At 50.1% G+C, this 15,096-nt stretch overlaps 1 protein-coding gene across 2 annotated transcripts in view; it reads right to left on the minus strand.

The window, feature by feature from the left end:
* The window catches only part of ARSA (arylsulfatase A), a 175,799-nt gene extending 161,212 nt beyond the window's left edge, over nt 1–14,587 (minus strand). Inside the window, exons 1-8 of one of the 2 annotated variants that reach the window (XR_015743957.1) lie at nt 14,036–14,587; nt 11,631–11,871; nt 10,385–10,603; nt 8,499–8,668; nt 7,024–7,148; nt 6,783–6,910; nt 6,248–6,350; nt 3,060–4,804 (exon numbers count right to left, since the gene is read on the minus strand). Coding sequence is in view for 1 of the 2 variants with exons in the window: in XM_026722962.2 (XP_026578747.2) it covers nt 4,497–4,804; nt 6,248–6,350; nt 6,783–6,910; nt 7,024–7,148; nt 8,499–8,668; nt 10,385–10,603; nt 11,631–11,871; nt 14,036–14,274 (1,533 nt within the window). In the remaining variant the exon portion in view is untranslated. Of the gene's footprint in view, nt 1–937; nt 4,805–6,247; nt 6,351–6,782; nt 6,911–7,023; nt 7,149–8,498; nt 8,669–10,384; nt 10,604–11,630; nt 11,872–14,035 lie in introns of those variants that run through there. The other variant, XM_026722962.2, reaches the window with a different exon arrangement.
* Between the last annotated feature and the right edge of the window lie 509 nt (nt 14,588–15,096).

The following is a 15,096-nucleotide window of genomic DNA, read 5'->3' on the forward strand; positions in this document are numbered from 1 at the left end:
TGTCCAATCACAACTGGACAATAAAGAATTCTATTCTATTCTATTCTTTCCTTCTATTCTATTCCTTCTATTCTATTCTTTAATATCCTATTTTATTCTATTCTTAATTCTATTCTTTCATTCTGTTCTATTCTATATATTCCTTTCTTCTATTCTATTCTATTCCATTCCATTCCATTCTATTCTTTCTTTATTCTATTCTATTCTTTCCTTCTGTTCTATTTTATTCTTTCCTTCTATTCTATTCTCTTTATTCTATTCTATTCTTTCCTTATTCTATTCTTTCATTGTTCTATTCTATAATATTCTCTTCTATTCTTTCCTTCTATTCTTTTCCTTCTATTCTATTCTTTAATATTCTATTTTATTCTATTCTTAATTCTATTCTATTCTATTCTATTCTATTCTATTCTATTCTATTCTATTCTATTCTATTCTATTCTATCTTCCTCTACACAGAGTCCAAACAGCTGAAAAACCCAAGGATTTTAAAGTGGCGGAGATGCTATGTCAGATTTGGGGACTGTTCGATGTTATAACAGCACAGAAAAAAGTGACTTAGGACCGTTTTTCACACTTACGACTGTTCCAGCATTCCGAGGGTCACCTGATCAAAATTCGGATGCTTGGCAACCGACTCATTTTATGACCGTTGAGGTATCCGGGGGGACAAGTCACGTGGTCCCCTTTTGCGACCTTTGGACAAGGTCACGGCCACGCTATGCAAACAGCCCCAGAGGCAGGCCAGTTCAGGCGGGGGAAGGGGGGGGAAATGGGACCCCGCGAGCCCAGGTGGGGGGGGCAGGCACTGAAACTTTGAATCTGGGTCATCGGTACTTTTTGGGGAGGGCCCCTCAATAACTTTGAACGGTCGCTAAGAGAGCAGTCATAACTCGAGGAATACCTGTGTCTGGGAAAAAAACCACCATATTGCATATTTAAGAAATCAAGAATTTATTTCCCAAAGGCACAAAAATCACAACTTCTTTTTGTCAATAATGCCCACAGTATAAACATTTAAAAAAATTACAATAATTAAACTTCAAATTAAACAATTAGCATTTTCTGATCTTTGAAGAAAGAAGAAACCCAACATCACAGATGTCAATGCTTGGGGTGTCCATTAAGGCTTTTTTAAAAAGTGCTTTCGTTAGATACAGAATAGAATTAGAAGAGAAGAGAATTAGATTGGAGTGGAGTGGAGTGGAATAGGGAATAGGAATTGAATTGAATTGCAAATAGGAATAGAAAATAGAAAATCGGAATGGAGTGGAGTGGAGTGGAGTGGAGTGGAAAGAGAGGAGAGGAGAGGAGAGGAGAGGAGAGGAGAGGAGAGGAGAAGAGAAGAGAAGAGAAGAGAAGAGAAGAGAAGAGAAGAGAAGAGAAGAGAAGAGAAGAGAAGAGAAGAGAAAAAATAGAATAGAGTATATGCAATGGAATGGAATGGAATGGAATGGAATGGAATAGAATAGAATAGAATAGAATAGAATAGAATAGAATAGAATAGAATAGAATAGAATAGAATAGAATAGAATAGAATAGAATAGAATAGAAAAGAAAAGCAAAAATAGAATAGAGAATATGCAATGGAGTAGAATGGAATAAAACAGTTGCAAGGGACCTTGGAGGTCTTCTAGTCCAACCCCCTGCCCAGACAGGAGACTGTACTCCACTTCAGACAAATGGTTGTCCAATCTCTTCTTAAAAACTTCCATTGTTGGAGCCTTCACAGCTTCTGGAGGCAAGTGGTTCCACTGGTCAATTGTTCTCACTGTCAGGATATAATCCTAGGAGTTTTAGGAAAGACTTCCGGGGCTTGTGCGGGACGGGTAGCAGCAAATTAAGAAAAGAGGGGAAAAGTTGAAGGTGGAAGTTCCTTCTCTGAGCTGGTGGGTCGGTTTCTCAACGTTTTACGACCAGGCCAGGTGACGCCTTCAGAGGAGTTTAGGGGCAATCTGTGTTGATGTTTTCCTGCTTATCCAAGGGCTCCGTGGGGTCTGTAGGTCTGGGGGTGGGGAGGCCACATCAGGTGAGGGTCTTGGGATGGGTCAAGTTAACCATCTCTACAGCCAGGCAGCCCCAAAATCAAATCATATCAACAAATAATGAATCAAGAATGGCCAATAAAAGTAGGGTCTTGCTTTGAAGGCCCAGGACTCAAGGGCCATCATCTACCTGACCAGTTGAGAAACAGGACATGCTCACCCGATGTTCTGACCCAAACCTCGTTCCAAGGAAGCAAACACCAGACAGAGGTAACAGCAAAACCTTTTAAAGATTCTTTATGAATTCTGTTCCTTCACGGTTAAAAGGCTGCTTCAAACTAATTGTCTCTGATAAGGACGGGCCTTGCCAAGGTGGTGCAAGGCTGCCAAGAGCACTAGTTAAAGTGGCCAAGAAATATTCCAAACACAAATAGTCTCCAAACACCAACCAAGATAGTCTGAATGTCCACAAGGCTTGAGTGCAAATACTTCTTTGCTTCCTGCAAAGAACTCCGGTTTCTCAGCTGGCTTTTATCCCTTAAGGGAGAGGCCATTACCTTGCAGCCCTTACTCCTGAGTCGCCCGTGCTGCTGCAGCTGCCCTTTCCTTCTATGCACATGCACTTGGCACAGGCTCCTCAGGGGCCTCTTCCTCACTGCTGCCAGCCTCCACAACCTCCGAAGGCCGCACTCCACTCCCTGATGGTCCTGGTCCCATCCCTGCATCACACGCAGGCCCCTCATCCGAGTCCTCCTTCTCCGAGACCTCAGACATCCACACCTGCTGCCGGCGAACCACAACATGCAAGGAAGAAGCTCCTTCTATGACGGGACCCTCACCTGAAATGACCAGACCTACTGATGCCACAAAGCCCTGATAAGCACAAGAACATCAACACTGACCTACCCTAAACTCCCGTCAACCCTGAAGTGAACGTGGCCAAAGCCGTCTTGGAGGCTCTGGGGCTTCACTTGAGCGTTTCAAGAAGAGATTGGACTGCCTTTTGTCAGCAATGGTGTAGGGTCTCCTGCTTGGGCGGCATGGACTAGATGATCTACAAGGTCCCTTCTCAACCTGTTAATCTGCTGCCACACAGCAAAAGGAGGCAGGGGGAAATAGTCAGGTGGGGTTTTGTAACCGAAACAACAAAGCTTTCCTCTGGGAACCAAGGACATCCTCACAGGTTGGCTGGCCAGGGGAGGAGCCAAGTAACCAAGCAACCGGCCGGCGCCTGGATTGGACAGCGTGACTAGCGACTTGCGGGAAAGCGGAAACTTTCTTTTTTTTCATTAGGTGAAAGCCGTGGGAACTTTCGGTCGGCTTTCACCTGTCGTGCCAAGATAAAACTGAGGAATTCGGCTGCCTCACAGTTGTACCTCCTTATGGGTGCGTCACTTGGAACGCTGAGCCATTTCCCAGCCTGGTAATGAAACGTCCGGGAACCAGCCCACCTCCTCAGAGAATGAAACCCCTTCCTCATCCTCTACCCGAGGATGACATCCGCCCCCACGGCAGGGGAGAAAGTTATTGTACAACATCAGAGCCCAGGCAAGCCCCATGGCCAGCTTCAGCCACCTCTTCATCCTAACACGCCTGCGTTTCTCTCTTTCCGTCCTAGCTGGCCTTTGGGTGCCCCAGCCATGGAGGTTTTTAAGTAGGGATTGGACAGCTGTTTTGACTGGAATGGTGCAGGGTCTCCTTCTCGAGCACGGGGCTGGACTAGAGGACCTCTGAGGCCCCTCCCAACTCTTTGGTGATTCCCTCTCCAGCTTGATGGGGCTGCACAGCCACCTCTCATTTGCTGCCGAGTGCAGAGCGGGGCGGGGATGAGGCGGTGAGAGCGGAGGCGGCTTCCAAACGCAGAGCTCCTCGGCGTCGAGTTGCCCCTTCCCAGGCCCTGGACATTCCCTGGCCCCTCTCCTGACCCTCCAAGGAGGAATCCTCGCTCGCTCTCGTCTAACTCAGACCGGGAACTGGACCGCTGCTCAAGGGGCGGGCCGGCCATGCGCTGCAGCGGCCCCCCCAAAAAGGCCAACGCAATCCCGGGTTGCATCGATGGATTTTCAAGAACTAAAAGAAGCGCCGGCCCGGCTTTGCTCCGCTCTGGCAAGACCCCCCCCTCCCCCTCCCCCTCGAAAGGCTGCATCCGGTCCTGGTCCCCACGAGACAGACGAGGTTCTGGGGCCGAATCCCTTCAGCCCCCAACCCTCCGTAGTCTTCGGCGGGGGGGAAAGGCAGTTTGGCGTCGTTCCGAAAAGCGGAAGAAGTGCGTCTGCAGGAGATGCGTTAAGCCTTTCCCTGACAACGGTGGGCACCTGGGCTTGTTGTCCAGCTGAGCGTGTTGTCCGGGGTCAGAAAGCAAGAGGGGGTTCTTATTTCCTGCCCCCACAATAAAAAAAAATGGCAAAAGCTCCTTGGGAGGCTGCTAAACCAAACCGGGTCCCCGGTCCAAGGAAGAAAAGCAAGCGGTGGGTGATTTGGGGGGGGGGTATGGAAGGAGGGGCAGGGGGGCTAAGAGCCGCAGTGGCAGCAGGAGGGCCAGGGGGTGCACTGGGGGCTGCAGCATGGCTGGAGCGAGCGGTCACTCCCCAAGGCCAGCTGGCTCTCCCCAAAGGCCATGTCCTGGTCGAAGGCAGCTTTCAGCAGGCGGGTCTCCTTGAGGACCCTCAGGATTTCGGGCTTGTGGGCCCCGCCTTGCAGGAGGTCGTAGTTCTCCGCAGGGTCCGTCTCGAGGTCGAAGAGCAAAGGGGGCTCCTGGGCGGTCAGAGCCGTGAAGCCGCTGCAGGCGCGATCAGGGGTGGCAGCACTGTTGAAGGCGCCTGGAGATCCAAAGAGAGACGGGAGGAGAGTTGGGTGCTGGTCATTTTGAGGGTGCAGAGGCTGCGTGGCGCGTTTCGCCTTCTAACATGGTAAACCACCCAGCGGAGGAAGGGTGGCAAAGAGAGTGGGGGGAGAAAGAGGGGAGAAGAGAGAAGAGAGATGAGAGATTGGGAGGGAGGGAGGGAGGGAAAGGAAGAGAAGAGAAGAGAGAGAGAGATAGAGATTGAGAGGGAGGAATGGAGGGAGGGAAAAAGGAAGAGGAAGAAGAGAGAGAGAGATGTGAGATTGGGAGGGAGGGAGAGAGAGAGAAGAGAAAGAGAGGGAGATGAGAGAGGGATGAGAGGTTGGGAGGGAGGGAGGGAGAAAGAGAGAGAAGAGAAAGAGAGGGAGTTGAAAGAGGGATGAGAGAGATGAGAGCTTGGGAGGGAGGGTGTTAGGAATGTAAGTCACCTAACCGATATTTGGGTTAGAAATATATAAACCAGGATAGACATTTTAAAACTGTATCTTTAAGAAAATGCAAAACTGTAATTGGGTGTGTTTTCTCAAATGGCCATAAGATGGAGCCAGAAACCTGAGTTGCTTAGTCTTAGTCTTAGTCTCAGAAGAGAGTGAATCTCTGTTTCCTTCCGTTGGAGAGTATTGCCGTTCCTCCATTTTTCTTCTAATTGACTGCTATTCCTGGATTTGATGTAAGTCTGTTACTGAACTGTTTTTGACACTGGAATTTGTTATTGGATTATCCTTGGATTGAAAACTGACTAATTTACTTGTGAATGACTTTGGATTGCTTGTTTGGACTTTGCTTGTTTCTGGAAGTAAAAACCTACATTTACTGTACAGTGTATCTGTGTGCTGCGTATGTGTATTATTCAAATATGTCTCCCTGTATGCACTCATTCTCTTAACGGGGAATTACCTCAACAGAGGGATAGAGGGAGGAAGAAAGAGAAAGAAGAGAAAAAGAGAGGTGAGAGAGGGATGAGAGATTGGGAGGGAGGGAGGGAGGGAGGGAGGAAGGAAGAGAAAGAAAGAGAGATGAGAGATTGGGAGGGAGGGAGGGAGGAAGAGAGAGCTTCCGGGAGAAGGGCCTTTCCTGCCATGGCACCCACCCTCTAGATGGAACCCCAAGCCCCCTGAAGTGAGACCTCCCCCGCCCTCCTGGCCTTCCAGAAGGCAGGCCTTAAAACCCAGCTCTGCCAACTGGGTTGGGGTCCCGATGGGGGCATCCCATGCTGGAGGCAGTTAGCAGACGAGGAAGAACTTCTCAGCCCCCACCCCAAATATTCTGCATTCGAAAATCAATTCTTCTTTGTTCCTTTTGACGGTCCAAGGTCTTCTGCATCTGCTTTCAGGGTGTGGTGGGTAAGCCGCCCAGAAGCCTCTTGGCAGCGAGATGTCCAGCAGGTACGTTGGACTGAACAAAGAAACGAAGGGCTCACCTTTGGTGAAGAAGTGGGCTTTGTACTTTCCATAGCGGACCGCAAAAACCCCAAACAACTCATCAGGAGCTGGTGGGTAGAAGAACATGGTCTGGCGGGGGCTCTGTTGGAAGAATCGGGGAAGACGACGTCACCCCCGGCCCCAATGAAGCTGCCTAGTTTGCAAGTGAAAGGTCTGCATGAAAGCAGCCATTTCTCCTCCTCCTCCTCCTCCTCCTCCTCTCCCCTCACCCACAAATCCTATTCCCTTCTAGCATGGATTATGTTACCTAGTTGGGTCCCGAAACGTCTGCATGAAAGCAGCCAAGTTCAGAGAGCACCAAGGACCCCACAGTCATTGTCCTCCTCCTCCTCCTCCTCCTCCTCCTCCTCCTCCTCCTCCTCTCCTCCTCCTCCTCCTCCTCCCCTCCTCCTCCTCCCCTTCCCCCTCCCCTCCTCCTTTCTAGCATTGATGATGTTACCTAGTTGGGTCCCGAAACGCCTGCATGAAACGAGCCAAGAAGAACCGAAGAAGCTTCTTGGGTGAGAAGCCTACCTTTCCTTTCCCAAAGAGGAGGGGGCTCAGGTCATATCCATCCAGCGTGACGTTGGGAAGAGGCACCCCAGCCAGAGCAGCCACAGTGGGCAGGATGTCCAAGGTACTGGCCAGTTCGTGGGTCACTCCTGGCTCCAAGAGAGAGCAGTCAAGAGAGAGTGGGGGGGCTTGCTGAAGGAAGGAGCGGCCCCTCGGACCCTGCCCCACGGCAAGCAGAAGTCCTCCCACCCCACCGGCTCACCTGGCGCAATGCGACCTGGCCAGTAAGCCAGAGCCGGCTCCCTCATGCCGCCTTCGTACGTCGTCCCCTTCCCACATTTGAGCAAGCCAGAGCTTCCTCCCCGGGAGCCGCGCATCGTCTCGGGGCTGTCGAGAGAGGAGAAAAAGATCAGACCAGAGGGATTTTTAACTAGGAATCTGACCTGGAGATTACAGTAAAGAATCGATATAGTTGATTATTAATGTCTTAACAGCAGCTAGAATTGTATTTGCTCAAAACTGGAAAAAGGAGAAAATCCCAATAAGAGGAGGAAACAATTAAGAAAATAATGGAATGTGCAGAGATGAGTAGACTAACATTTGCAATTAGAGAGCAAGAAGGAAAAAAAAAGTATTGTAAGACTTGGGACTTATTTTATCAATGGTCAGACAGAAAAGTAGGAAATCGAAGAATAATATAGTAATAACAGTATGGTATAGCTGATTATTCCTGAATAAAAGGAATATATCATGAATAAAAATTTGTAAGGACCGAGATTTGCTCCTAAGGACAATATGGAATTCAAATTAAAAGATCAATGATGGTATATTAATAATATAATATGATATGAAAAGCTAATCAACACTATGTGAATGTAAATTTAAGAGGAATAGATGAAAGATATTGTGCACAAGATATATGTGCCAAACTGACACACGGTATAACTGAAAGAATGTTTTCTTTGCTGTTTTGTATGTTTGCTGTAAAAAATACAAAATGTTTATAAAAAAAAAGAAATGATATTTTAGCAAACACCTGCGAACCTCAGGAGCAGTCCATCAAGTCCTCAACAATAAGCAATTTATAAACAGTTTTGTTTTAAAACTGTTATTGAAAACTTGTTTGACTGCCTCCTGCACTGATAAACTCTGGGCCTGTTTTGCCAGGGGTGGAGTGAAGTGGAAACTATTATTGTTGTAATCTTATCTATTGGTATTTCAAGTAGTAGGGGACAAGTAGTAGGGGACAAGTACGTGTAGGTATGTTTGCCTCTCTTTTTTCTAAATGCACGATTTGTTTAAAAGTGATTTGTTGTTTTAAAGTTTGCCAAAAGGCAACTAGGTTTTCTTGGTGTTTTTTTTTTCCCTTGAAAACATTTCGCTTCTCATTCAAGAAGCTTCTTCCGTTCTGAAGAACAGAAGGATTTCTCCAGAACGGAAGAAGCTCCTTGGGTGAGAAGTGAAATGTTTCCAAGGGGGAAAAAAAATCCCAAGGAAGTCCAATTGCCTTTTGGAAAAGCACATTTGGGACAGTGCCATGAGGTTCTATTAAACTGGATTTTCTGGTATTATGAGAGTCCATCCAAGCTATGCAGAGAGATATTTATGGCAGCAGGATTCATCACCAAATGGCTGCCCGGCCTATGCCAACCTTTGATGCCAATGGTTGACCATCTCACTGTAGCCCCCCACCACCATTCCTGACCCAAAAGGCTGGCAGCCTGGGTGCACACTTACCCATTGTCGGACGTGAAAAACACCAGCGAATTTTGGTGGACCCCGGCATCCTGCAAAGCCTGCAAGAGGAAGCCGACGGTTCCGTCAAATTCCAGGAGGGAGTCACCGTAAGGTCCTCTAGAAGATCGGCCGGTGTAGTTTTGGCTCCCGAACTGGGGATAATGGGTATGCTGGGAAGAGCGGGGAAAATAGACACAGCCATCAATATGGAAAGGCGCCGGGAATCATTGACAGAGATGGATGGATGGATAGAAAAGCCTCAAAAATGATTAGGGGACTGGAACAGTTGCAGGCACAGGGTCTGTCCAGAGGTCTCCAAACTTGGCAACTTTTAAGGCTTGTGGACTTCAACTCCCAGAAGTCTTAAAGCTGCCAAGGTTGGAGACCCCTGGCTTAGCAGCTTCATTTACTGGGACTTCTGCCTATTTTATGGTCCCACCGGTTCTTTCTCGCAGGTAAATGGTATTTTTTTTTTCCAATAGCAAAAGCCCTTCAAATTCTATACCACTTCACGGTGCTTTCTAGACCTCTCTTAGCAGGTTACGGAGTCAGCCTCTTGGCCCCAACAATCTGGGTCCTCTTTTGACCCACCTGGGAAGGACGGAAGGCAAAGTCAACCTTGAGCTGGTCAGGACTGAACTCCAGAAAGTGGGTGGGAAGAAGGAAGGAAGGAAGGAAGGAAGGAAGGAAGGAAGGAAGGAAGGAAGGAAGGAAGGAAGGAAGGAAGGAAGGAAGGAAGAAAGGAAAAGGAAGGAAGGAAAGAAGGAAGGAAGGAAGGAAGGAAAAGGAAGGAAAGAAGGAAAGAAGAAAGGAAGAAAAAGGAAGGAAGGAAGGAAGGAAGGAAGGAAGGAAGGAAGGAAGGAAGGAAGGAAGGAAGGAAGGAAGGAAGGAAGGAAGGAAGGAAGGAAGGAAGGAAGGAAGGAAGGAAGGAAAAGGAAGGAAAGAAGGAAAGAAGAAAGGAAGAAAAGGAAGGAAGGAAGGAAGGAAGGATGGAAGGAAAGAAGAAAGGAAGGAAGGAAGATGGGAAGGAAGAAAGATGGGAAGAAAGGAAGGAAGGAAGGAAGATGGGAAGGAAGGAAGGAAGGAAGGAAGGAAGGAAGGAAGGAAGGAAGGAAGGAAGGAAGGAAGGAAGGAAGGAAGGAAGGAAGGAAGATGGGAAGGAAGGAAGGAAGGAAGGGACAACAGTCCTTAGACTTATATACCGCTTCACAGTGCTTTTACAGACCTCTCTAAGCACTTTACAGAGTCAGCCTCTTGCCCCCCACAACCATCTGGGTCCTTGTTTTACCCACCTGGGAAGGACAGAAGGCTGAGTCAACTTGGAGCCGGTCAGGATCGAACTACCAAATTGCAGTCAGCCGGCAGTCAGCAGAAGGAGCCTGCAGTACTGCTCTCTGACCACTGTGGGTCAGTGCACCATTATTATTACTACAGGTCATCCCGGACTTACAACAGTTCATTTAATGACCGTTCAAAGTTACAGTGGCACTAAGAAAGGTGACTCATGACCGTCCTTCACACTTAAAGACCGTTGCAGCAGCCTCCCCCGTGGTCACGTGATCAACCTTCAGAGGCTGGCCAACGGGGCTCGTACTTATGACGGTCGCAGCGATCCCCTTTTATGACCTTCTCACAAAGCCAAGTCAACAGGGGAAGCCAGATTCATTCAACGACCGTGTCACTCACTGAAACAGCTGCACTGATTCACTTAACAGCTGTGGCCAGCGAGGTCGTAGAAGGGGGGCGAAAATTCGCTGTCTCGCTCGGCTGCAAAAATATGGGGCTCGATTGCGGTTGTACGTGGAGGACTTCCTATATAAAATGTGCTGAGATTACCCCGCCCTCAACCTCCCTGCTTACACACACACCCCCACCAGGAGACTCACGTGCGAGGCGTAGTAGAGGAAGAAAGGCTGCTTGCGCTGAGCAGAAACTGTGATGAAGTCTCGCGCAAACGTGTGGTAGTGGCCCACCAGGTGGGGGAAGTAGATCGGCTGCTGCACGATGCTCCGGTTCAGGAAGAGGGGCACGGGGACCACCCCCTGGTCACAGACCCCAAAGCACCGAGTGCTGGGCGGAAAGCAGGTCAGGTTCTGGCAGGGGCCCTGCAGAAGAGGCGGCGGGTGGGGGGAGTGAGGAAGGAGGGGGCAAGGGAGGAGGCACACCCCCGCCCAGAGACACGGCCCCTTCCCCTCCTCTAAGCCTCTTGGGAAACTGACAGGCTAGGTTGAGGGGGTCAAGGGGGGAAGTAGCCTCGAGTCTTTGCGCAGCCACAAGAGGCATAAGCCTGACAATCGTCCCTCCCGCCCTCGGTCCTCCTCCCTCCTCGTCTTCTTCCCCTGCCCCTCCTCTCTCCTTCTCCTTCTTCTTCCTCCCACATCCCTCCTGTCTATTTGCAAAGTCCAGCTGTGTGTTTCAATCTTTTTCTCTGGGGTTCTCGGTGCTCTCTGAGTTGGCTCCTTTTCTTGCAGACATTTCATGACCCAACTAGGGAACATTATCAGGAGGGAAGGGATGTTTAAATAGAAAACAAGACCCCCCACTCCCTTCTAGCACTGATGATGTTCCCTGGTTGGGTCATGAAACATCTGCAAGAAAACCACCCAGCTCAGAGAGCACCAAGGATCCCACAATTATTGTCCTCCTCCTCCTCCTCCTCCTCCTCCTCCTCCTCCTCCCCCCTTCTTCTCTTCCTTGCTTCTCTTCCTCCTCCTCCAACCCCACTCCTTTCTAACACTGATGTTGTTCCCTAGTTGGGTCATGAAACATCTGCAAGAAAACCACCCAGCTCAGAGAGCACCAAGGACCCCACAGTCCTCCTCCTCCTCCTCCTCCTCCTCCTCCTCCTCTTCTTCCTCCCCCTCTTCCTCCTCCTCTTCTCCACAATCCCTACTCCCTTCTAGCCCTGATGATGTTACCTAGCTGGGTCTTGAACCGCCTGCAAAAAAGCAACCCAGCGCATAGGGCGGCAGGCACACAGCCGTTCTCCCCCTCCCCCTCCTAGCACTGATGATGTTCCCTCATTGGGTCAAGGAAGGCCAACCCTTTCATCGGTCATTCCGACTCTTCCACCCAAGGAAATGACCGTCCCAGGGAGCCCCCCCCCCCCTCGCCCCCCCTGCAGCTTCCCACCTGGTCGTGCGAGTAGGGCACCCCCAGGAAGTGGTCAAAGCCTTGGTTGGTGGGCAGGAACGTGCCGTTGGGGCCCAGGCCCAGGTGCCACTTGCCGACCATGGCGGTGGCATAGCCACGCTCCTTCAGCAATTCGGCCACTGTCACCTCGGCCAGTGGGAGGCCCCCCTGCGAGCCGGGATAAAAGACGCCAGGATAGATGCCGGAACGGGTCTGGTAGCGCCCCGTCAGGAGGGCTGCCCTGCACAGAGAGAGAGAGAGGGGGGGTCCGTGTCATGCCCTTGTCTGACTCTGAGGGGGAGACTGAGCAGCTGACACGGGGTGGGAGTGTGGGCTCCAGTGGCTGTGGAGGAAACGGGGGAAGGGCACAGTCCGGCTGAGCATTCGGAGGAAGACCCAGGGCCACCCCCTCTTCATCCTAGGGCACGCAGGGAAGAACGGTGAAGGAGCAACGTGGGTTATGGGGGAGAAAAGGGCCCTGATTCCCTCCATTAGCTGCAGCTGGGAGAACAGGATATAAGAAGGGCATTTGCACACGGCTCCTTGCCGGAAGCAAAGCGTGCATTATCTTGGTCAAGCCTTATCTGGGTTTGTGTTATCTTTTGGAAGTCTGCAATTTATTATCCTGGCCTGTCGCGTTAATTACTTCAGTGTGGTTTGTGTTGGCTTTTTTATTTCTAATTTATCTGAACTTTGGGTTTGGACTGCATTTCTCCCCTTCGTAGGCTGTTTTCGGAAGAGTTTAATATCCAGATGAGGATAACTGGACATCGGGGGCCAAGTTGGAGGCATTAAAGGGAATTTATCGATTTTGTGACGTTGTTATTTTTGTGCCACGCCCCTTTGGGTCATCCCAGTCCTTGACTTACCGCCATTCATTTAGTGGCCATTCAAAGTTACAATGGCACTGAAAAAAGTGATGTTGTCACCATTCCAACTAACCAACTCCAAACCAGTAAACTCCGAGACAAGTTTCAATTTATTAGAGTTGCCCTATTAGCACACCTGGGAATACCCAAATCTGAGAGTATCCGGGTTTTCCCTTCCCAAAAAGTAATTCAAGGATCCCTCCCCTGTACCCATCAGTCCATCTCATGGCCCAATCAAATCTTCTTCCCAACTGGAGACATTCCCCCAGTCACTCCCCTCCAGGTGCAGGGCAACACGTCCTTGACTCTCTGAGAAAGAATGTTGTTGAGTCTAAAGTTCTACCCCGCTATGAAATTCCCCCACCCAAATTCCCAGGCACTGAATGTGGCAGCCTGGAAGCTTCCAAGGCTGACAGATGTATGACCATTGTTCACATTTAATGACCACAAGGTCACATGATCAAAATTCCGATGCTTGGCAACCGACTCATATTTATGACGGTTGCCATGTCCTGGGGTCACATGATCCCCTTTTGACTAACTTAGCCACTTAAAAGCCACCTGTGGCACAATCCACTTGGCCACTGTCTCGCTTAGCAGCAGAAATTTTGGACTCAATTGTGGCTGCAAATCAAAGTCTGTTTGTAGATGGTTAGGTCTGATCATCCTCAGAGCCGGAGCTGGAGATCATAATTCCTCCCCAAGGAAGCCAAGAGCTAGAAGGTCTCCACCTTGGACAGAGAGGGCATCTCAAGAGGTCCACCTTGGACACAGAGGGCATCTCAAGAGATCCACCTTGGACACAGAGGGCATCTCAAGAGGTCCACCTTGGACACAGAGGGCATCTCAAGAGGTCCACCTTGGACACAGAGGACATCTCAAGAGGTCCACCTTGGACACAGAGGGCATCTCAAGAGGTCCACCTTGGACAGAGAGGGCATCTCAAGAGGTCCACCTTGGACACAGAGGGCATCTCAAGAGGTCCACCTTGGACACAGAGGGCATCTCAAGAGGTCCACCTTGGACACAGAGGACATCTCAAGAGGTCCACCTTGGACACAGAGGACATCTCAAGAGGTCCACCTTGGACACAGAGGGCATCTCAAGAGGTCCACCTTGGACTCAGAGGGCATCTCAAGAGATCCACCTTGGACACAGATGGTATCTCAAAAGGTCCACCTTGGACACAGAGGGCATCTCAAGAAATCCACCTTGGACACAGAGGGCATCTCAAGAAATCCACCTTGGACACAAAGGGCATCTCAAGAGGTCCACCTTGGACATAGAGGGCATCTCAAGAGGTCCACCTTGGACAGAGGGCATCTCAAGAGATCCACGTTGGACTCAGAGGGCATCTCAAGAGGTCCACCTTGGACACAGAGGGCATCTCAAGAGCTCCAGCCCCTCTCTTGATGCCTCTTCTCTTTCCTTCGGGCTTTGAGGTCAAGAGTCTGCTTCATGGACGGCCCTGAAGCTTTCTTGACAAAAGGAGGGGCCTCAGACTCTTCTGAGGTGACCCTCAGAAGACCACCCTACCTGGAAGGGCTGCAGACTGGGCTGCTGCTGTAGAAGTCCGTGAAGCGCAGGCCCTCGGCAGCCATCTTGTCCAGGTTAGGGGTGGCCGAGGTGGGGTGTCCATAGCTGGCCAGGTCTCCAAAGCCCAGGTCATCCGCAAAAATCAGGACAATGTTGGGAGGTTGGTAGGCTGACCCGAGGGAGGCCAGCAGAGCCACGGAGCAGAGGGCGAGGAGCCAGGACGGAGGCCAGGCGGACATGGTTGTCCAGAAGGAAGCAGGAAGCCCGTCCAAGCCGCGAGGTCACCAACTTGAGTGGAGCGCCAGAAGGTGCAGCCCACAGCCTGCCCCACTGCTATCCGATCAGAAGAAGAGCTTTCGGGACTCAACCGTCCCCGGAAGGGTCTTCAGTCCGAGGTTGACCCTCCAAGATCTCCAGAGACCCTGAGCTCGGTCCAAGGCTGCAAAAGAAGCGAAGACTCAGGACAAATAGCGGGGAAAAGACCCAGAAAACAGAGCAATGAAGAAAATTATGGGTATTTCAGGAGTAGGAAGCAGCCAGGGAACTGGGAAGGCCGTTAGGCGAGGTCCAGAAATGGGTTTCTTTTTTTAAGAAGAACACGAGATCCCCAACAAGCCCAATGGACTCAACCGAGGAAAACGAGAACAACAATGGGGGAACATTCTAGAACAGAGATTCCCTACCTAAGGAGTCGGACTACGCCTCCCAACGTAGCTCACCCAGCACAGCCACGATGGGAGTTGTAGTCCACCTTGGAGGTGGTGGGTTTACTTTAGCCCCTCTTGAAACGTGGAAGCCGTTGGCCCCTGAGATGAGCCAACCAATTGCTCACCTCAAGCAACCAGAATAGATCTGGAAGGGACCTTGGAGGTCTTCTAGTCCATCCCTCCTCCGCTCAAGCAGGAGACCCTATACCATTTCAGACAAGTGGCCGTCCAGTCTCTTCCTTTTTTGAAAAAAAAAAAAAAAAAAACAGCGATGGAGAACCCACAACTTCTAGTGGCAGGCAGTTCCACGGGTTAATTGTCCTCCCTGTTAGAAAGTTTCTCCTGAGTTCCAGG

The sequence above is a fragment of the Pseudonaja textilis genome, chromosome 5, assembly GCF_049901715.1.
Source record: "Pseudonaja textilis isolate UNSWEBS1 chromosome 5, rPseTex1.2, whole genome shotgun sequence".
NCBI lineage: Eukaryota > Metazoa > Chordata > Lepidosauria > Squamata > Elapidae > Pseudonaja > Pseudonaja textilis.